The sequence below is a fragment of the Lissotriton helveticus genome, chromosome 8 (genome assembly GCF_964261635.1).
Source record: "Lissotriton helveticus chromosome 8, aLisHel1.1, whole genome shotgun sequence".
Taxonomy (NCBI): Eukaryota; Metazoa; Chordata; class Amphibia; order Caudata; family Salamandridae; genus Lissotriton; species Lissotriton helveticus.
The window spans coordinates 983,577,876-983,601,401 of NC_136069.1; the positions used below are offsets into that span (position 1 = coordinate 983,577,876).

At 44.2% G+C, this 23,526-nt stretch overlaps 1 protein-coding gene across 7 annotated transcripts in view; it reads left to right on the top strand.

The window, feature by feature from the left end:
* DMD (dystrophin) overlaps window positions 1–23,526 on the top strand; it is a 6,826,337-nt gene that overhangs the window by 2,528,084 nt on the left and 4,274,727 nt on the right. For 5 of the 7 annotated variants that reach the window (XM_078657819.1, XM_078657824.1, XM_078657820.1 and 2 more), the window contains exon 36: window positions 20,628–20,765. In XM_078657819.1, coding sequence (XP_078513945.1) covers window positions 20,628–20,765 — 138 coding nt within the window. The remainder of the gene's footprint in view (window positions 1–20,627; window positions 20,766–23,526) is intronic. The other 2 variants (XM_078657821.1, XM_078657827.1) reach the window with 1 other exon arrangement.

A 23,526-nucleotide genomic window follows, 5' to 3' on the forward strand; every position in this document is an offset into this window, starting at 1 on the left:
TTATTGATCCATTGCATTTGGCCATGGTGCAGCACTTCTCCTCTAGTAAATATTTAAAATGTGGACGCCCATCAAATAAAATCCCCAGATACGAGAAGGACTGAACCTTGCCTAGACAATGAGATCCAATTGTACATTTGTATGATTTACCTGCCTTTTTGCCAACTTCCATGACATAAGATTTTGCCAAATTGGGGGACAGGTCCAGATTCTCCATAAAGGAAAACCCATCTATTAGGATCTGCAGACCTTTGGGCGTGCGTGCGAGGAGTACCGCGGAATTCCACGGGTACCTATCCTTGGAGTATCGGCGTGGAAAGTACTTAGTGCACGATCAATACCGTTTATGTATAATGTAGTTATCAAAAAGGAAGGGAGAAAGAGGCTAAGGCTAGTTTCTGCCTCTTGAGAAATATAATAACATAATGTAACCCAAATTTATTGGGTCGTGAGAGACTAGCCTATCTGTAAAAAAGGGGCAGGACTCACCATTTGTGTGTACCTGCTTGGAAAAGAAAATTCTTTTCTTTAGTCCCCTCACTCACCAGAGGTTGCCCTTAGGTGACATGCTTCATCATTGGGGCTTCCCAAGCAGCTGCTGCTTGGGGCGTGCTGCAACTTGCGAGGGATGGATGTATGACGTTACTCCGCATACCGTTACAACTACCTACCATTACAACGCGACCATTACAACGCATACCATTACAACGCATAGCGCTTTGGGGTGCTGGATAGTGGTAAGTATAATTTACTATTCTAACTCCAGTCCCCGTGGACCCTAGGGAAGGTGTTGGATAGTAAATTATACCATTCCCTATCCTATAGCGCCCCCCAGCGCAATGCGTTGTAATGGTATGCGTTATAAAAGTCGCGTTGTAATGGTAGTGCGGAGTAACGAATGCGTTGTAACAGGTGCATACCGCGAGGGATACATAGGAGCACTTTTTGTGAAACTATGTATGGTGCAGTGTATGGTGGAGTGGTGTGGGTTAAGTGAAATTAAAAATACCTAACTAGTAAGCTTCCACATTTATTCCTGCTTCTAGCTGGTACAATAAAAGAGGGGTTAGATAGCTAGGTTTTGACCACATCAAAGGATCCAAAGCCCCAATGATGAAGCATGTCACCTAAGGGCAACCTCTGGTGAGTGAGGGGACTAAAGAAAATAATTTTCTTTTCCAAGCAGTTACACGCAAATGGTGAGTCCTGCCCCTTTTTTACAGATAGGCTAGTCTCTCACGACCAAATAAATTTGGGTTACATTATGTTATGTATAATGTAAACAGAAAGGGAGCTAATATGCAACCCTGTCTAACCCCACTGGAGCATGTAAAGGGTTCTGTTTTATTTCCAGTCTGACAATATCTAACCGTAGCAGTGGTGTTCAAGTGGAGAGTTTTTAAGATATTTCAGAGCCCAGGGTCCACACCAAGCCCACCCATTAATGCCCACAATTTCCCTCTATTGACTCTATCGAAGGCGGCGGTTAAGTCCATAAATGCTAAATACATTGTCCCTGGGTTTACCACTGTGTATTTGGCTAAAATGAGGTACAGATTGAGACATTGGTCAGTAGTAGATTTTCCTGGCCTAAAGCCAAATTGAACTTCAACCCAGTCCATTAGCCTACTTAAAACGACCCGCCCTAGTTCCTTTGCTCATATATCGATGAGGGAAATCGGGCGGTAGCATTGTGGGTCGTCCTTGTTGCCATTTTTAAAGATAGGGACGATTGTGGCTGTAGACCAGTATGCTGGCATTACTGTGTCCCCTGCTGCATTAATCACCCTAGTCAGGATTGGGGCCCAGAGATCCACATTATTTATAAAAAGATCAGTTGGGATCCCGTCAGAGTCAGGAGCCTTGTTCCTAGTTAGACCCTCAATTCCCTTTTTAATCTCACTCAGTGAGACTCTCACCGGGGGTGTACACTGTTTCCCATTACATTCCTGGGGTAGATCAGTACTTGGATTGTAACAAGGATTATTATGACTCTCCAGAAAGCAGTCAAATCTTTTAGTGTTATTGCCTCTGTCAGGTCATCCCAAGCTTGTTTTTGCAATTGGCATTTACGTCCCTTGACAGCTAACTTATAATTTTAGGTGGTGCATTCTGTGTGGCCTTCTGACAGATTTATTGCATCTCTGCGCTTGCTTCTATAATACGTTGCAGGTGCAGAGGCTGTAGTGTAGTTCCTATTTTCCCAATAGGCTCTGCGCATTGGAATAGTGCCTACAGCAGTAAAGGCCTAGGCCAGACGTTAACTAGGTCTACTACTGTCGATACTAGACTTAATTTTTGGGTTTGCCAGCTAAGCTCAGAGTTCGCTAGAAACTTTCTCGAATGTTCAAGGAAGGATTAACTCCCCTGATTAGACAAGAAGGGATTTAGTTTCTGACAACCATAGAACATGACAACTTTGCTCTCCCCTAATCAAGAGTCAATCTCGAGAGTCGTGTGAGCACAAGGCAATTATTTTACTCAGTCAGTACGTGCATTCTTAGTCTCATCAGAATGTAGAGAAAAGGAAGAGACGGGCGTGTTCAATAAAAGATGTTATTTATTGATCAGTCTCTTTTCTCGTACAAGAGAAATGGATCGATATTATTGCAATACTTATAGTTAAGTAAAGTGCATACATTAGAAGCAATAGTATAAAATAATACTGTAAAAACATTGATATGGTTTCTGAGCCATATGATGTTTAAAATGATTAAAATATATTTACATACACATATACATTTGACTAAACGTACTCAACTGGTGTTTCTAAATACGCCTACCCCGTGTACCTGACCTAAGTCTAATGCGTGGGCGGGAATAGAAAGTTACAGTTTAGTTTAAGTTTGTTTTTGCCAAGTGAATAACTAAAGAATTCTCTAGGAGGGGTTATTCAGTTCTGTACCTGGAATTTAGGATGAATGAGGAATGGTATCTCTTTCTCTGCTCTCGATATTCCAGGCTGCCTGCGAGGGCTGCCCAGAAGCGCCGGTGCTGGGTCTCTCGGCTTGAGATAGCAGCGCGTCTCTCAGCGCGTCAGGAAGGCGGGGCTGCTGCCTGCGGGGTCTGCTTCTGCTCTCGGCTTCGGCAAGTATGGCTGCTCCGTCTTGTCACCACGCGTGTGTTTGCATAGGGCAAGGTCGGCAATATTTATACCTTAAAGGTGCCGAGATTGACGTAAGGATGGACATAGGTACGTCAATAAAGATGTCATACGACTTGCTCGTTAGCACATTCTTTACTAAAGTTCTCTGTGAAATCAAAACAATGGCCGCACGGATTATCCAGGTTGTCATAGGTTTGATTTGTTATGAGAACGTCGTATGCCTTATCAGGGGCTGGAGGAATGTCGCTTGTCTAATTAGATCTCAAGCGTTATGACCTAATCAGATAACACGTTCCTGTGCCGTAGTGTGACTGCGTCAGATAACGGTATCTGCATCATGGGGGATTTCTTGCCTCATGGGCTGACTGTTAGTTAACTAGCTAGTAAGTTTAACCAGAATAGGGTCAGGAATAGGGGGATCGAATCAGAACCTATAGAAATACACGACACCCACTCCACGCTAACTATGGTCATATCTACTAATCTATGCATAGTATAACATAGTACAACATACTATAGAGTATAGTGTATACCTTACCACCCCAAAATACATAAATGCATTTCGAAATTTTCAAATATACTGAAAAATTGCAGTCATATATATTGTATGCACTTAAGCTATGAATTAGATGCAAAAGTGAACACGCATTGTTATGCATTATTGATTGTTGGTATATGAGAAATACACATGAAATGGCTCTTAATATGGCTATACAGAAAAAAAGTCGAAACCATTTCATCACATAAAATCTATTGCGAACATACCAGCGGGCAGCTAAGGTCTATAAAGTCTATAAAGTATCTAAAATAGAAATCTTAGTTCTCTAGGAATAGTCTCTTACTTTAAGCAGAAAATCAGTGTCCCGGGAAAAAATATATAGAAAAATATTTTAGGGGCTTGCTGAAAAAAGTTGCTGTCCGTGAGCTGGATTGTAATTGTTCATGTGACTTTATTTTAAGTTGAAGGCCGAATTCAGGGAACGCCGTGTGCGAGTTTACTCAAAAGTCTCTATTTCTGTTCCGGAGAGAACATCATATCATTCAGGCTTTCGAAAAAACTGTCAACAGCTTCATGGGAAAGTTCCTCTAAGTCGGAAATAGGGGTAACCATGCATTCATGCGCATGATTGTCTCCATTGACATTCTGATTTGCATTGCTGACAGAAGGTCGTACCTGTTCGATGCTGCTTTCATCTTGAACTTCACTACTCTTCAATCGCAGTGGTGAAGATTCCAGGAATGCCGTCATCAGAATTGGCAGCCTTTGAGGGCAGCACAGTGCGTGAACCTTGGTAGGAACCAACAGTGTATCTGCATCCACCGGCGCATCCGATTGTAGCGTCAGACAGGTGTCTAACACGCATTCTTCTCCGCATAGCAGACACCTTAGTACAGGTAAAACACACCTTTGCCACATTGGTCGAAATGATAGAAACCAAGTCATGTTTAGGTCTCTAAGCCGGGATAGTCCCAGGATTTTTGATATCCGGTCCCGGTATCCAATGGCTAGGATCGTATCTTCCATTGTCGCGAGAGTTTGATCTGTGACATGGGTTGCCATAACGAAAAATAAGGACTAGGAATAGGATTCCTGCAATTAGTCCTAGGATCAGGGGAAGTCCGCCAAAAATCGAATGGACGAAGTCTGGAAAAATACCCAGTATGGCTTTGAATGGTGTTAATGCCATCGAAAATACTGTCTTAAATACCTTTGAGACCCCAGTGGTATCAGAAATATTTAAGATTTCGCTCAGGATTTCCGCGAAATGTACGGGGGAATTAGTTGATAATAATGTATGTATCTCTGCAGTCGTCCTTGCGACTTGTAGATCATACGTTTCTTTAGATGACGTGAGCCTTGTAGGCGTCTGAAGAAGCACTGTTTTCATTCTGCTTAAAGTGTCTATTCGAATAGAAGTAATTTTCAAACTGGGCCATGCCCTTGCCTCCCTGTCTGGAAAGGAGCTGGGAAACAAAGAACGTCCACAGCACTTGACCTTCGCCGTCGTAGTGACGAGATAAGGAGTCCCGGGCATAAGACTACAGCATCTGCGGTCTACAATAAGAATGTAACTCCCATTATAGAGTCTTTGAAAGAATGGTTCTATTTCAGTTGCAGGTGCGCCTTGCTGGTGACATGAAAGGTTGTATGAATTCCCTTCACAGGCTCCGTGCAAACTAATACCGTTACACAGAAGCGTGCCGCTTAGTGACATAGCACAATTGTTGCCACTAAGAAACACTTTCTGTCCTTTGTTACTGACACATGCATGTGAATAGGGCAGGTTCCATGTTGTTTTAAGGTACCCCTTTCCCAATTTCTCGTACATGCCAGCCTGTATATATTTTTGGCAGTATTGAAACCTGAAGGTTGAGATTGGAATATTTATGATTCCGTGGATTATCCATTCACTGACAGGTCGTTCTGACATTGTCAACGGTAATCTTTCTAGTTTTTCAATGCTCAAGATTGTATAATCAGCACCCTTCTGCGCCATACCGATCTGTCTATCAGTAAGGTTAAAGATTTGAAATAGTGACGTTGTGTTGATTAAACGCCAAGGCACATAGCCTGAACGCAGATTTTGTAACGTCCAGCCAAGCTGTACAATAGAACGCAATTGTGACTGACCATGTTGTAATAACAGTAAGTCTTGCGATAATATATCGATTGCTGAAGACACAATGCTGTCTAATGAAAAAATTCTGGAGGACAGAGTCATTAACCCATTGTCCACTACAGAAAGTGATTTTTCCAAATTAATACGGTCAATTTCCCGTATTCTTTCTGCTGTTTCAATTTGAGTAACCTTCCAGGCCTCATTGTATGCTGCATATACAGAGGCTGCTATGAAACGCTTTTGACGCTGTTTGCGTGGTCCCATTATGAAATCACGCAAGTCAGCACCATCAGTAAGTAAAGTTAGGTGTTGCTTAATTTCAGGCAGTGTGGAAGTTTGTAGCCATTGAAGGCATAATTTGCCCACACTGTAGGTTGTTATTATCCCTGGGTGATGTCTTTGGGGATATCTAGGGTCTGGCCTGGTCATTTTGAAACCCTGTGTTTTATTCAGGAATCTATCTTGACAGTTATTTGTATCTGTGGGCCAGATCAACCATTGTTTCCAATCAGGATGTGTTCTGTTTTGGTTAAGTATATGGTTTATGTCTATTTCTTCATCTGTTTCAGAGTTATTGCTAAACATTGTTGGCTTTGGAATAGACAGGTTATTTAAATCTTTGATTTTGGCTAAGCCAAGACAGGTGGTTTGTTGAACGGTGTCATTTAAAAATATCATTTGTTCTGGGATCATGCAGGCTCTAAACAAAGCTTCTAAACCCTGTACTTGCCATTCTTTTGTGCCCCAAACACTTTTCAAATCAACATGTTTGTCCCAATAATCAAATCCAAAAGTATTCATTTTTTCAAAGAAAGAATCTGAATATATCAATTTTGTGTTGGTTATCATGGTTTTCATCCCTGTCTTGTTTGACAATTTGTAATAAAATGTTTCAGCATTAGTTATGTTAAAACCTGAAAAATATGAATATTTGCCATACACGGTTCTAGAGCTCCCTTTTGGTGGTGTAGCACAATGTTCCCATTGATTAAAATTTAAAACATTTCTAGGTTGTGCAGATTTATGCAAGAAATGGTTACCATAATGGTTATAGCAGTACATGCTGTCATAATTTGTAGAACCCTGCAAATAATCATGTTTTGTATATTTAGCAGACATTACTAAGTCAGACATCATATTGTTTATACTTTCAAAGTCCCAATCATCAGCAAATGAGTTTGGTTTTGCAAAGTCACTCAAGGAGATCTTGATTTGGTGTGGATATTTCAGGATCTCGACCGGACCATAAATTTCATAGTCAGTGTTGTCCCAGGCTACCCCACCAGGTATTGGAATTGCTGTGAAATTGGCTGAAGAAAGTTCTGAAGAAAGTTCTCGTTTCTCGACGTGTGAAGATGTGTGTGGTTTGAGGACCAAGTTGATGTTCTGACTTGCTGTGTCCATTTTAGCATATGTTCCCTCAATGAAGCGTCCCAAGGTAAATACCATGATGAGCCAAAGTATGAGGATAAATGCACCAAAACCCACCCAAAATTCAATCCATGGAGAAACTAGATATGTTTCTTTCAGTTGTTTCAAAAGTTCCTCAGCTTTGTCTTTAAAGGATTTTGATGATGGCTGTGTCTTTTGTTCGCTGAAGCCGTCAGAGGAATCATCGAAGTTGATGAAGTAACCGGATGCAGTTCTGTCAATTGTTCCAATTGGTTCAGGATTTTTGTTTCTCGCATTTTCACTTGGTACTTCTGTATAGATTGGTGTGTCTCTGCTAAATGTCTCTATTTGGGTTTTCAGAGGTCTAAGTTCTATTGCATTGTTGCATAGTCCTTGTTGTTCTTCCGTAGGCGTTTCGAATGTGATGAGCCTCTTTGATAGGACCTCTGTACTGGTAGCAAACCTTGGTGTTCTGCTACTTATTGGGAGTCCACTTGGCCTACTGTTTGTTATCGGCCACATGTTGTGGTTTTACCAGGTCGATGGATACAACTCGGTTCTCCTTTTTTCCAGCAAGTGGCGGTAGTACAACTGATCTTGTCCCGTTGACAGACAAGACAGGAACTGCTTTTCTGTAAGAAGGCCCAAATTCCTTCTTTACCGCGATCTTCTCCCTGACTAGATCCCCGACTTTTGGAATCCAGACAGGTCTTGCTGGGACAGGTGGTGATTCTTCAGTGGTCGTTGGCTGTTCTTTCAACTGTATGTTGCTCAGGTCTTTTCTTGTTTTGTTTAAGTCCTGCAAAATAGCCAAACGGTCTTTGACATCAAAGCTTTTTTCTGTTACCACTGAAGTCTGACTATCAAGGTCAGAGATCAACATCCTAGTTCCGAATAATAATTCGTACGGACTGAATCCCTTCAGAGAATTTCTTGGCAAGTTATTAAGACTACGTTGGACACTTATTAGATGTTTGACCCACCCAGCTCCCGAACCTAATACCTTTGCCGTTATACATTGCTTTATGTCACGGTTTTTTCTTTCAACAATTCCGTTCCCCTCAGGGTGAAATGGACAAGAGTACCGCAATTGCACGCCCATGCTGACCATGGCCTCCTTATAAGCCCGAGAGCTAAAAGCAGGACCATTGTCCGAAGGCAGAATGCCAATTGCGTATGTGCCGATAAAGACTCGCAAATCTTTTATAACAGTTCTGGCGTCAGCCGTTCGCTGGGGCCACATCCATATGAATCTCGTGCATGAGTCCACTGCGACCAAGATATATTTATAGTTACCATCCCTTTGTAAGGGACCGCAGTGGTCTAGATAAACACAGGCTAATGGTTTATCCGAGATTAGAAGGGGCGTCTGTGCTGGACGTCTCACAGTTGATACTTTCATTTTTTGACATATTTCACATGCTAGAACATAGTTCCTTGTTTGTCTTCTCATTTGTGGCCACCAGTATCTCTGTTTTAATAATGATACAGTGGCTGAGACGCCAGCATGGGTAGAAGCAAGCCCTTCGTGTGCCGCTATTATCAGTCCTAACCTATGTTCCATGTTTGGAATTGCCCTATCCCCCACTCCAGGGATTCGAGCAAAAGGAACATTGTTTGTATCAGTTATGTATGAGTATTTTACTGGAAAGCCTTTAGGGAGTGGTTCTATCGAATCCTTTTCTGAAGCGCTGACAGCTTGTAATATTTCGCTGTCTATTTTTGTTTTTGACCGGGTGACGGCAGCTACGGAAGCCGTTTGCACAGCTGCCTTCGCGGCCTCATCAGCCAATGAATTCCCTGCAACGTGAACGCCATCACGTTGATGACTCAGTGTATGTATCACGTGAGTCTTTGGTAGTTCTTTTTGTAAAAGAGCTACTTGTTCCCAGAGCATTTTATGCTTGATTGTGCCACCTTTCGCATCCTTGAAACCATTCTGAAGCCAGATCTGCAAGTATTCATTATAAGATTGAACGCAATAATACGAATCGCACACTATGAGCGTGGGGAATTCTCGATCGGTATTTTCAAGCGCCATCTTGAATGCTAGTAATTCAGCTCGCTGAGCTGTACAATCTCCTAGAGATTGTGTTTTAGTGAGGGTTGGTTTAAATTTCCCTTCGTGCCAACGACCTTTAACAATCGCGCACGCAGCACTGTAAGCTTGTTTACCCCCTACTGCGGGTTGTGCTGATCCGTCTGTATATATTATACAGCCGTAGTCATCTAGAGGCAGAATTTCGGTTGGCGGAGGACATTCAAATTCATATTGGAGAAATTCTTGTGTTTTTAAATAAGGATCAAATTCGTACATCACGTCTGTTGCAGCAAGAGAGTTAGCCCATTGTATCCATCTTGGATGGAGTGCTTTAGCATTTGGAATGCTTGCCTTTGTTACCGCCTCTAAGGCTGGTATTGGTGTCACGATTATTATTCGTTTACCTTGTGCCAGGGCTCGTTCTTTTGCTATAGCTGTCTGTGTTGCTGTAAGAATTTTTTCCGTTGGGCTAAATTTCATTTCAGCCTTAGTGTACAAGTGTGATTTGAATGCAATTGGTACCTTATCTCCCTCATTAGAGGTTAGGTATGTGAATCCGCATCTCCCTGGGATGACTCGGATCACAAGGTTGCGTGTATTATCACGGGTTTCTAATTTTGTTTTAATTAGCATGTCTGTTTGTAAGGATCTCAAAATTTCTGTGTGTGCTTGAGTCCAACTGGATCTTTTAAAGTCTGGTTTAATTAGATCGTAAAGGGGTTTGACCCTTTCTGCGTAATTTGCAATGTAAGTTCTTCCGAAATTTAGGAAGCCTAGAATTGACTGTAGGTTTTTTAGTGTTTTAGGAGCTTGGATTACGGCACATTTCTCTAGGAAATTGTCTGCCAGGCTTTTGCCTTCACTTGATAACTCATATCCTAAGAATAGGACCGTCAGATGGGCAATTCTGGACTTTTTGAAGTTGAATTTGTAACCCTCTGCAGCGAAACCAAGTATTATGGTGTTCACTCTTTTCAAGTGAGTTTCCAAGTCATCATCTGTTAAGTAAATGTCATCGACATAAGATAATGCTTCATCATCATATAGTTGTAGTAATTCTGTTACTCTCGCTGAGAATACCCCCGGGCTGTTCTTGTACCCCTGGGCTAACCGACAGAATTGTTTTTGAGTGCCATTTACTGAGAATGCAGTTAAATATCTGCTCTCTGGTGCTATGTTTTGACAAAAGAATCCGTTGGAGATGTCCAAGGTTGTTTTGTATTTTTTGCGCACTATGTTATTCATTAGTGCAGCACTGTGTGAGTTTTGCACTGCAAAAGTTTTGCAACATGTGTTAAGGTGTCGGTAATCCAAAACTAGACGGTACGAATTGTCTGGTTTGGAGACCGGAAATAAAGGATTGTTCATTTGTGAGGTGCAAGTTTCAATCACCCCTTGGTATTCTAGCTGATCTAGTATTTCATTTACTTGTTTTTTAGCTTCTTGCTTAATTGGGTACTGCCTTTGTGCAGTAGGTTGTGATTTTAACTGGACTTTGTGAGGAGGAGAATCCTCATCCCATCCTACATGATTTTTATATAAAGCAGGTGCTAAGGCCACTGCCCACTTTCTAGCAAGTGTATATTTTTTATGAATCGGTATTTGATTCGAGAAGGCAGGCATAATTACTTCTTCGCCATGAGGGCACTCCCTGACAAACTCTGGTGGCCAGTCTTTTTCAGCTAGAAGGATGTCATAGCCCTTGGATAGGTTATCCCAAAATAGTCCCCTTATTTTCCTAGTCTTATCTCCCTCTATACGTAATGTTATCTCGTATATTTTGTGGGGCTTGCTAACTCTGGTATCTGCAGTTTCCACTTGAAGGTATTCATTCGTGTCCACTGTCTCCAGATGATTCATAAGGACTTTGCGAGCTATGCTCACCTCTGCTGCGCTGTCTAGCATTGTCTGAGCCCATTCTCCGTTTTTCAGTTGTGTCCTCAGTATTCTCGGCATTGTTAACTACCTTGATACTGGCTACCTTCTTTTTTGGAAATTGTGATTTCTTTTTCAGTTGAGCAGGTTCCTTGTCTTTGGACTTGGCGTGCTCTTCTGATCGTCCTCTTCTTTCCGATTTCTGCGAGGAATTCTGAAAAGATTGAGAGGGACGTGTATCAATGTCTTGATATCTATCAGGTTTTTTATATTATCCCTATTTCTAAGGTTATATCTATTCCCAGAGGGTTCACTCTGAGGTGACCTTTGTCTCGGGTTCGGAGATTTCTCTCTTCGCCTAGGAGACCTTCCTCTGGACTGGAATTTCTTTTCTTTAGGATTGGATTGTTTATTTCCATCCCAGTTCTTTTTTGGTGAATTATTATTAAAAAATATTTTTTCTGGACTTGTAGTCAGTTGCGGTTTTACTGGTATTCCACCTAGACTATCTCTGCCTAGTTCTTCATAGGATTTTTCTATGATTCTGGCAATTTCAGCTGGTTGGTCTGCTATATCTGTCTCTTTTAACCTCTGGCGGATCGCCACGTTTGCTGCTTCACCCTTTATGTTGGCTAGTAATATAGCCGAGACCTGCTTGAAGTCTTTCAGTAATTTCATACCAAGAGTTAAAGCAGGTTCTGGACCGTATTCATCTTGGATTTGTTTTAGCACATCTGGTATCACCGAAATGGATGGAACACCGTGCGTTTTTGTATAGATGGAAGCAAAGACTGTACCCCAAGTGTCACAGTCCTCAATGTGTGGTGCGATTCCCATTGGGAGACATATAGTCAGAATCCTGTGTTTTTCTAATGGGGTGGTGTCAGGAAACACCGCCTCTATTTGGGTAATTTTCTGTGCCAACCAGAATGGTATTTGTTCCCGTTTAGCTGGAACTTTACCTAGGCAGGATTGGATGTTCTGTGGTGTGATTTTATTTGTGTTCCCCTGGTGAGGGGTCAGCTGTGGAATTTTAATCGCTGGCTGAATTGTTGAAGTCCGCATTACATACTGAACTAATTGTCTATGAATTTTTAGTAGTTGTTTTAGCTGTATTAATAGCTCTGCTGCAGGCATTCTTTCGATGTCTGGATGTGGTGTGTATCCGGCTAGGACCGGCCACGTTGCTCCTGGTCTTCCTAAAGGACCGAGCCTTGTAATGTGATTGTTATGTATTAGGGCGCCATCAAATAAGAGCAAATGCTCTTGGAATTTGAGTGGTACTTCCACCTCCTCGAAAGGAGTGTACGTTTCAGGAGGTTCCTCTACTTTGTAATAGTGGAAGTACTTTGTTACAGCATTTGCTGCTGGAAAATGTATCCATGTATAGTATACCTCTGTCTGCCGATATTCGTGTGCCTCAATTACGAATATGACTGTGCCACCTCTAGGTGTCAGTCCATTTTCTATAAGTTTTAAGGTTATAGATCTCCTTTTAATGACCGGAATAAGTATTATATCCGCGTCTGCTGCTTGCATGGTAGCATCAGCATCTGCTATTTCAGTAGCTAATCTAATTGCCTCTCTTTCTCCATCGCTGTCTCCCATTTTACTGACAGGATGGTATTATTTTTGTTTGCAGATCAGGTTTCTTTATGGAAACAGAGATTAGATGCACAATATTTTGGAACTGTTTTATCCTTCAACGTTGACTAGACCAAGAACCATACATAGGAGTTCCCTCCTGCGAGGTTTTGGAGGATATAATAACCTTTCACCCACCCCAGACGTCTTTGGAGTATTTGGGAAAAGGGGTCTGAGTGAGAAAGCACGACTGAGTTACTCTAAATGTCTTACGTTAGTTTTATCGCCCTTTCCAAACACGTTGGGCGCCATGTAGTGTAGTTCCTATTTTCCCAATAGGCTCTGCGCATTGGAATAGTGCCTACAGCAGTAAAGGCCTAGGCCAGACGTTAACTAGGTCTACTACTGTCGATACTAGACTTAATTTTTGGGTTTGCCAGCTAAGCTCAGAGTTCGCTAGAAACTTTCTCGAATGTTCAAGGAAGGATTAACTCCCCTGATTAGACAAGAAGGGATTTAGTTTCTGACAACCATAGAACATGACAACTTTGCTCTCCCCTAATCAAGAGTCAATCTCGAGAGTCGTGTGAGCACAAGGCAATTATTTTACTCAGTCAGTACGTGCATTCTTAGTCTCATCAGAATGTAGAGAAAAGGAAGAGACGGGCGTGTTCAATAAAAGATGTTATTTATTGATCAGTCTCTTTTCTCGTACAAGAGAAATGGATCGATATTATTGCAATACTTATAGTTAAGTAAAGTGCATACATTAGAAGCAATAGTATAAAATAATACTGTAAAAACATTGATATGGTTTCTGAGCCATATGATGTTTAAAATGATTAAAATATATTTACATACACATATACATTTGACTAAACGTACTCAACTGGTGTTTCTAAATACGCCTACCCCGTGTACCTGACCTAAGTCTAATGCGTGGGCGGGAATAGAAAGTTACAGTTTAGTTTAAGTTTGTTTTTGCCAAGTGAATAACTAAAGAATTCTCTAGGAGGGGTTATTCAGTTCTGTACCTGGAATTTAGGATGAATGAGGAATGGTATCTCTTTCTCTGCTCTCGATATTCCAGGCTGCCTGCGAGGGCTGCCCAGAAGCGCCGGTGCTGGGTCTCTCGGCTTGAGATAGCAGCGCGTCTCTCAGCGCGTCAGGAAGGCGGGGCTGCTGCCTGCGGGGTCTGCTTCTGCTCTCGGCTTCGGCAAGTATGGCTGCTCCGTCTTGTCACCACGCGTGTGTTTGCATAGGGCAAGGTCGGCAATATTTATACCTTAAAGGTGCCGAGATTGACGTAAGGATGGACATAGGTACGTCAATAAAGATGTCATACGACTTGCTCGTTAGCACATTCTTTACTAAAGTTCTCTGTGAAATCAAAACAATGGCCGCACGGATTATCCAGGTTGTCATAGGTTTGATTTGTTATGAGAACGTCGTATGCCTTATCAGGGGCTGGAGGAATGTCGCTTGTCTAATTAGATCTCAAGCGTTATGACCTAATCAGATAACACGTTCCTGTGCCGTAGTGTGACTGCGTCAGATAACGGTATCTGCATCATGGGGGATTTCTTGCCTCATGGGCTGACTGTTAGTTAACTAGCTAGTAAGTTTAACCAGAATAGGGTCAGGAATAGGGGGATCGAATCAGAACCTATAGAAATACACGACAAGGCAAAGGGATTCGCTCATTTACATGGGTCCATGTACCTATGCAAATGGGAGAACACCCTCTGGTGATAGCACTGGCGTCAGCAGCCCGTTCTGTAAAACCAGAGTGCCCCAGGGGCACGCAAAGTGGGCACACATGCCAGTTGCAGCCATGGGGCACTTTCTATACTACTGCCCCTGCTCGCACTAGAACGTGGCAAAGTTAAAAGTTCAGGCCGCCCGTGATGGAGGGACGCTTGATACAGGGACCCTCTTTGGCCTGCTAACCCAAAGTACCTAAATCCGGGCTGCGCTGTAGTTGAGGTGCAACCGAGGTGATGCGTCAATGTCGAGCCACGTAGTGGATGAGATTTGTTGATTTTCTCCCTGAACTTTGGCGATGTGTGGGTTTCGAGTGTGAGGTGCATGCGGAGCTGCTGCTCCCACAGTAGGCAATATGTCAATTCTGAAGGTGATGCACTGGTTCCGAGGGCAATGCATTGGGTCTGCTCCGAGCAACAATGAGGATGCACTTGTTCTGAGGGGGATGCGCCAGGTCTGCACCATGCAACAACTAAGATGCACTTGTTCTGACTCACGCAAAAGCAAATATTCGCCGGATCCAATGAAAATGCATGGGCTCTGGCTGAAGAACATGATTTAGCCTCACTTCCAAGGGTCCTGGACTGGGTTGGCACCACTTGGCAGGGCTGACTCATAGCTTGCAGAGTAAAGGTGCAGATGCAGGTAGTTAAAGTCTTTGATATCCCTGAGACTTGGAACAGGACACAAGCTGGCAGGTAAGGTACATAGAGTACTAAGACCAGCAAAAATGAGGAAAAAATGGAGGGAGGATGGCAAACATTTGGGGGAAGATCACCCTGGAGCTATCAGGTCTTCAATTCCCCCCCCTGAAAGTGGGGAGAGCTGCCTAACTCCTTGGGAGAAATCTTCACTAAGGCGGAAGAATCTGGATAGTCCATTAGATTTGGCGTGGTCTGTCCCTTGGCAATGCCCCACCGTAAATCCCATTCCCTGTGGGAGATGAACCACCTCAACATTTTGGAATGTTTACCCCTCATCTGCATGAGCCATTTAAGTGGCCTATGGTCTGTCTGACCCAGGAAGTGAGTCCCAAACAGGTGTGGTCCCAACTTCTTCAGTGCCCATACCACAGCTAAAGCTTCTCTTTCTATGGTACTCCACCTCTGTTTCAGTGGAAGTGACCTCCTACTAATGAAGGCTACTGGTTGGTCTAGGCCCTCCTCATTCAGCTGTAATAAGACTGCCCCTATGCTATGCTCTGAAGCTTCCTTCTGCGCAATGAATTCCTTGGAGAAGTCAGGACCCTGAGCACAGGTGCTGTGCACATGGCTTCCTTGAGGGAGTCAAAGGTTTTCTTACCTGCCTGTGTCCAGATCATTAATCTGAGCTGCTTCTTAGAAGTCAGCTCAGTTAAGAGGGCACCAATTGTGCCATAACCCTTACCTAATCTACGCTAATAGCCAGTGAGGCCTAGGAAGAATCTTACTTCTGTTTGGGTTTTTGGTGATTCCCAGGCCATTATGGTTTCAACCTTGGCCTGGATGGACTGCATCTTGCCCCTTCCTGCCAGGTTTCCCCAGGACCCGACTGGCTACTGGGCATTTTGGTGTGCTGCCAAGCTGGGGCTGATTTTATTGATGGGACCTGCGTGTGCTTCTAAATAAACAAAGCAAAACAAATGGTTTTAAGGACACACGGGTTCCCATCAACAAAATCAGCCCCCGGCTTGGCAGCATACCAAAACGCCTGGTAGCCAGTCCGGCCCTGCATGTCCCAAATACACCACTGAACTCTGCCCTATCTGGCACTTACTAGCCTTGATGGTCAGGGCTGACAGTTGCAGGGTCTGAAGGTCCTCGTGGAGGTGATGCAGGCGTTCCTCCCAGTTGGAACTATGGACAGCAATGTTGTCTAAGTAGGGGGCACAGAAGGGCCTCACCTGGAATTGGTAATGACCCTCTGGGGTTGAAAATTCTAATGTCTCTTTCACCCCCTCAGTCAATGCGATCTGCCGGTACCCTGATGTCAAATCAAAAGTACTTAGGAATATGGCAGCACCCAGCTCATCAGCTCTGGGGAAGGGGTGTGCATCAGTCCTGGTGATGGAATTGAGTCCTCTGTAGTCCATTTAGAACCAGAGTTCTGGTTTTGCACCCGGTGGGCCAGCTTTTGGTACCAACACCACAGAGCTGGACCGTGGACTGTTGGAGGGCTCAATCCCCCCTATGATATCATCTTGGAGACTTCCTCCTAAGTGCTGACACTCCCACTCACTGACAACCTGTAAATGTTGTTCTTTACAGGGGGACTGTTTCCCATGTCAACATCATGGACACAGATGTGTGAGTCCAGGGGTGAGGGAAAACAGTGAGGCAAACTGTCCCAGCAACTGGTAACAGTCACCCTGCTGTTCTGGGGTCAGTGTGGTGGAGATAGAGAGGTTGACGCTCTTCATTGCACCATTGTATTTCTGTGGAGAGCGGTCAGGGAGAGGTTCATTCTCCTCTTCCACTCCCTCATCCGTCACTAGGAGCATGCTCATTTTGGATTTCTTAATGTAAGGCTCAAATCTGTTCACTTTGAGCACCCTAGGGGGTCTGGAGGTCCACCAGATTGGTGACCTCCCCCTTTTGCTCATTAACTTTGTATGGGTCAGTCTGGTGATCCAGGAGAGCCCTGGGCTCTACTGGTTCTATGACCCACACTTTGTGGCCAGGCTGAAACTCCACCAGAGTGGCCCTCTGGTCATACCAGAGTTTCATAACGTCTGGGCTGGCCTCTTGGTTACTTTCTGCCTTCTTTCAGAAATGGTATATCTGGTTGCGGAAGGCCAGCATGTAGCTGACCACATCTTGGGGGAGGGGCTTCCTGGGAGCTTGCTCCCACCCGTCCTTGAGAAGACTCAGAGGTCCCCTAACAGGGTGTCCATAGAGCATTCCAAATGGGTACCTTCCTGCTGGCAAAGAGAGGGAATGGCAAGAGGATGTTCCACTTACACCTCATTGGCTCAGGCAGATCCATAATCATGCCCTTCAAGGCGTTGTTGAATCTCTCAACCAGACCATTGGTTTGGGAGTGATAGGGTGTGGTGAACTTGTAAGTTACACTACACTCATCCCACATGGACTTCACTTATGCGGACATAAAGTTAGTACATCTGTCTGACACTACCCCCTTGTGGAACAAAACATGGGTGAAAATCCACATCAGAGCTCTAGCCTCTGTGGATGCAGTCACTGACCTCAGAGGGATGATCTCTGGGTAGCTGGTGGAATGGTCCACCAAGACCAGGAAAACTGTTGCCTAGGGCCATCTTGGAGTCCAAAGGCCCAATGATTTTGATGCCATTGAGATGAGAGGAGCGTGGCGCTTTTTCTCTGATTTCACAAAGGCCTGGCTGGTGGGACAGAACCATCAGAATGTATATGAGGCTGCCTTTATTCAGGGACAATAGAAGTGGGAGACAAGCCTGGCAAAGGTCTTGTCTTGCTTAGATGTCCTGCCAGTGGTATGTCATGAGCCAAACTCAGTTGGAAGGACTGAGAACACTGTGGGACCCCCAGCACAAAGGCTGCCCCAGCACTTAGAACCTTAGACTCACTGTAAATGAGGTTGTTCTCTCAGTAGATCAGGTGATCCCTAGAGGCTTCACCTACTGCATGGGCTAAGGCCTGGTGTCTTAAACCCTCAAAAGTGGGGCACTCTCTATGCTTGGCAGAATTCCTCCCTGGGTGCCCACCCTCAACCTGCCAGCTGATGATATTTTTTGGACAGGCCGCAACCAACTGGTGCTAATGTTATAACTAGTTATATATGGAAACCAATTGCATTTTATGTTGAATTATTCTCAATCTATGCCTCTTTTCAGCTTTACTACAAATGAGCACCCCCTTTCCACCTCCTTTTTCTTGGAGCAACCTATTGACGAAAATTTTGTTGCGCGCACTGCATCGCCAAATGCGATGCAGTGCGCGCAACAAAATTTGTTTTATTTATTTATATGTTTACTTACCTGTATTTGGCCGTATTCTGTAGTTTACTACCCCCACCCTGCCCCTCCCCCACCCCACGTCACTGCCCGGCAGCACTCCCACCACCGACCGCTACTGCCCAGCAGTATGAAAATCATTCCTGACCCTGCTCCTCATAGGAACAGTCCAACCACAACCGCTTGGCCAAGTCTTCCCTGGACCAGAAACAAGCATCAAGGGATCAGTTTTGGGGTATCACCCTTCATCAGCCAGGCTAGTTTTTATCCAATGGCATAGTGAGCATGTGACATACATCTGGGCATACCCTCCCCACGCGGAGTGACTATAACAACACACAAATATGATGATGAACATTGTCAAACTTTCATCCCTAGTACAGAGATCAGGGTCTAAATCTATTGTATTTTTGCTCACTATGCAATTTCAGTTTGGAACCAGGCATGTGCAAATTATTCTTGACCCTGCTCCCCATGGGAACATCCAGTACGAACTGCCAGGCCAGGTCCTCCCTGGAGCGGAAACAAGCATCTTGGGACCTGTTTCGGAGTATCATCCACTTGGTCCTGTTAAACCAAAGTACCGGCGATTTGGGATATGTCTTTTTTGATGAGGAGGGAGGGATCAGCCCAGGGAATGCGTCAATTTTCTCCCCACAACTGCTGCGATGCGTCGGTTCTGAGTGCCTGGCTGGTTTCAAATGCGATGTGCAGCTGCTACTCCTGCAGTAACAACGCAAAAAGATGATGGACCGAATGATGAACATTGTCAAACATTCACCCCAGTACAGAGATCCAGGCGTAAATCTATCTTTTTTTTCTCACTATGCCATCCCAGTTTGGAAGTAGGTGATATGTTGATTCTGATGTCGATTTTCTGGTTCTGAAGGTGAATCACTGGGTCTTCTCCAAGCAACAACAAAGATGTGCTGGTTCTTTGGATGGTGCACTGGTTTAGCTCCTCACACAACAATGGGGATGCGCAAGCTCTGACTCACAAAAAAGGCAACATGCATGGGTTCCGACTGAAGAAGCACCTTAGGTCTCACTTCGAAGGGTCCAGGACTGAGGAGGCACCACTTGGTTGGGAATACTAACAGCTTGCAGAGTCCCGGTGCAGATGCAGGTCATGAAAGTCATTAAGATCCCTGAGACTTGGAACAGGAGGCAAGGCAGAACTCCCTTGGAGTCACTCTGAGTTCAAGTGATGCAGGTTCAGACCTTCTCACCCAGGCTGGAGGAGAACAGCAGGCAGCCGGGCAGCTAAGCGAGGCAGGAGCCTACCACCTCCTACAGGCTCCAGGAGTCTGTCGGGTCAGAGGGCAGATCATAATGAACAAAATGGAGGCAGTGCCTGCTCAGGCACTGCCGTGGGGATTATGATGCAAGTTTCTGACAGCCTTTCCATGGCGGTCCAACCGCCATGGACAGGCTGTCAAAAATGGACTTTGAGGGTCCCTAGCAGGGCCCTGACCTCCGCGGCCACCGCTATGAGGCCTGTGCCCCCAAACATCCATGCATTGCGTGGCAGGCATCACATAGTGCCTGCCACACGGTGCATGGATGTTTACAAAGTGTAATTTTCCTATTGCGGCTTGTGCTGCAGCCCACAGCTCAAGCTGAAATAGAAAATATACACTTTCCGACCACCATGAAGGCCGTTGCATCCTAATTTGGGAAGCGGGACCACCGACTCCCTGTTGGGCGGTGTTGTTTCCAACCCAATGCCAGTTGGACGCTCGACCGACCATCATTGTAATGAGTCCCTAAGTTCTTCATCACTCCATAATTATTTGTATGTGTTTTTTCAAGTTTTGACAATATTTGCCTATTATTTGACATGGTCAACAAAGGAATTTGGAAGAAAAAACTTTGCTATCATAATTCTTTTACCTTTGGCTTTTTTTTAAATCTGGCATAGTAAGCAGTGCTGAACAGCCCTGAAACAGCATCTCTTGGAAAAATACTCTGGAGATAATTATTACTCATTTAACAGTGTGTATTTGGTTAAATTCTGGCCAACCGTTGTTGAGAAATGATGTATCCAGAATTTGTCATTGGCATCAAGTGTACTATTTAAAACACCACCAGTTTTTCTATTGAGAAAATAAAATCTTCAAAGAAGCAAAAGGACCAGTTATTTCCAAATCTAATTCAGTTTAGCTTTAAAGGCATAGAGAATTTTCAAAATGAAACACCTACATTTTCTTTGCAATACTTTATTGCAGATCCATAAGGATTTCAACCTTGAAGTGCCCTGGATGGTATTTAGATTTATTCAGAGGCTATAATTTCTCATTTTCTTTTAAACAGGAGTATAAGCAACAAATGGAAACATTTGACGAGAGTGTTGCAAACATCACCACCTGGATGAATCGAACCGAATTACTACTGGACGAAACTGAGAAACAAAAGCCTCAGAAGAAAGAAGAGACGCTAAAGGTAACAAAGGTACTTATTTTTGAATTTTTTTTATTCATATCACTCTCTCCATGTTTCTCTGGGTTTCATGATTGTTTTAATTTAATATTAGAGTGCAAATCACTATATATGAAAACAGGATATTTCCTGAGGATTTAATAAAAGTGAAGTCTCCTAATTACATACCTCATGGAATTGGTTCAGGGTTACTATTAAGCAGCGGTGTGCTCAATGCCACTACCCGCTTGTGGGCACACTGAACGTGGTGTTTGAGTGGAACTGTAGAGTGGGATGACATGCCTTCAGCGATACATCAAGCGGAAGCCTATTTGTTTTAAAGCAATGATGCAGGAGTTGGTTAGTGGCTGATTTTCCATCATATAAACCATCCTTATGGTTGTTCTATGAGTGTTTTTGTGTGCAATTTTTTGACATTGCAATTGGAGTTACTTTGGGGGAGATATCTGTTTCCCTGATTCCTCTAGCTGATGTTCACAAGAAGGTCCTTGTCAGTGCTCCAGAAGTGGAATGTGTCTTAAATGTCAAATTTGTATTTAAACCTTTGTCTCAACTGCCTCTGAGTGAGGATCTTGGTTCTATTTCCTTTTAGTTAGTCGTGAGGTAGATAGGAAAACAGCTGTCCTCCCACCTTTCGAACTAAATAGAATACAAGCAAACAAAGTTGTCCAAATTGGAGTTGTCCTAACACAAGAATGACTCATGTCAACTTGTTTCCTCCTTTGAGCAAGTGAGCCACTTCACAACAGTTATGCATTAAAGACCCTGTTCAATGCTGCACTCCATGCAAGTTGGAGATGCATGGGTACTAGCAGCATAAGGTCGCGCTTTTCCAGAGAGGTCATATCGCTTCAAACAGATTGACTGCAGAACACAGTGCCATTGAAGCTATAATCCAAATACACTACTTCCATTAACCTGACAGAGTGTAGGCCTGGCTTAACCTGGAAGTTCTGCTTAGCCTAGGTGACAATTTCAAAAGAGTTCTCTTGGATGGTTGATGCAGTAAATAACTCGTATATTTTATGTGGGCCATCCAACTACCACATTTTGTTTTAGAAATTTGAATATGACTGTTGCATTCATCGAGCCCAGCCACATGAATCATCGATCTTCTTTAAATAGAATAAAGTAGGAGTGTCTCAAAAGAGGATAACTTAGTTAATGCAAAATATTTCTGATGCAAAATAGCAGTGTAATGTCATGAGCTTCCAGCTGTTACAACAAAGCTATCTTCTCTGCATCTTATGAAATATAGTGGAGAGTTCTGCTCTCCCATCTGCAAGTAGATGTAAGGAATTTTCACAAACATGGGTAGGGTATTTAGGTTGAAGTTTTTCACCATAGGCTGATTTTATTTTAGTTTTCCTCCTGTCAATATACTTCTTTTAGGAGGATCACTAGAAAGCCAGCCCTTGCTGTATAGTGCACTGTCATAGGCAGGCCAGCTTCACAATACAATGAGAAGTAGTTCAGCTTCATTCAGGGATCCACAAACTGAACTGAACCAGTGAAAGGACATTAAAAAAGTTTTCAACTTTGTGAAATTACTCTCCATTTATACTTAACATTTTCAACTAAATGAAACATGGTCACAACCTGACTTTATCAAGGATGAATTAAATTCATCCTTCTCATGGCCTAACACAGGTTCATTTGGTGCCGTGCTGTATCTCGTCCTGAGTCGATTTCCTACAGTGGGATCTCCAACCTTTGAAGGGAGGAACTCTGTCTGTAGCAAATTGTATGATTTGCCCATATGCCTAGGGCACCTTGACTGTAGTGTGGTGGCGGCGTACCACCAGCTGTTTAAGGCTGCCCTTATTTCTAAGTGGCCACAAGTTAGCAGACACTGCCTATATTCCACACCCTTCCGGAGAGACCGCGTCAACCAGACAGGAGGAGGCATTGCCATCATCCACAGGAACACCATCCGCATCACGACCAACACCGACGACACCCTCGCACCCGCCGAACACCTGCACTTCCAGATCCACGCCAACCCCAAGACCACCCTCAGAGGCACCCTCATCTACAGACCCCCGGGACCACGCACACAATTCAGCGAGGACATCGCCGACTTCATCAGCCCACACGCCCTCCCCTCCGCCAACTACATCCTCCTAGGGGACCTCAACTTCCACCTGGAGAACAACAACGACCCTAACACCACCACCCTGCTGGACAACCTCGCCAACCTCGGACTCAAGCAACTGGTGACCACCCCCACCCACTACGCCGGACACACACTCGACCCGATCTTCTCTTCCAGCAAGGACATCGCCTTCAGCCACGCCACAGGACTCCACTGGACGGACCACAGCTGCGTCCACTTCAGCTTCAGAAGGACCACGCTCCACCATCACCAGCAACAGGCTCCCCGCAGAAGCTGGAACAAGATCACTACAGACCAGCTCGCTACTTCCCTGAGCAAGAACCCTCCCACCAGCACAACCAACCCCAGCCAAGCAGCCACCAACCTCACGAAATGGATCAGCGACTGCGCAGACGACCTCGCCCCGCTGAAGACCCCGCCGAGCAGACCCGGCAGCAAGAAAGCCCCATGGTTTAACGACGAACTCAAGAGCTCCAAGAAGAACTGCAGAGCACTTGAGAAAACCTGGCGCAGAGACCCAACACCGGACAACATGACTGCCCTCAAGCTCGCCACCCGAAAACACCACCAGCTGATCCACGCCACCAAGAAAACCGCATTCAAGGAACGACTGGACAACAACGCACACAACAGAAAGGAACTCTTCAACATCGTGAA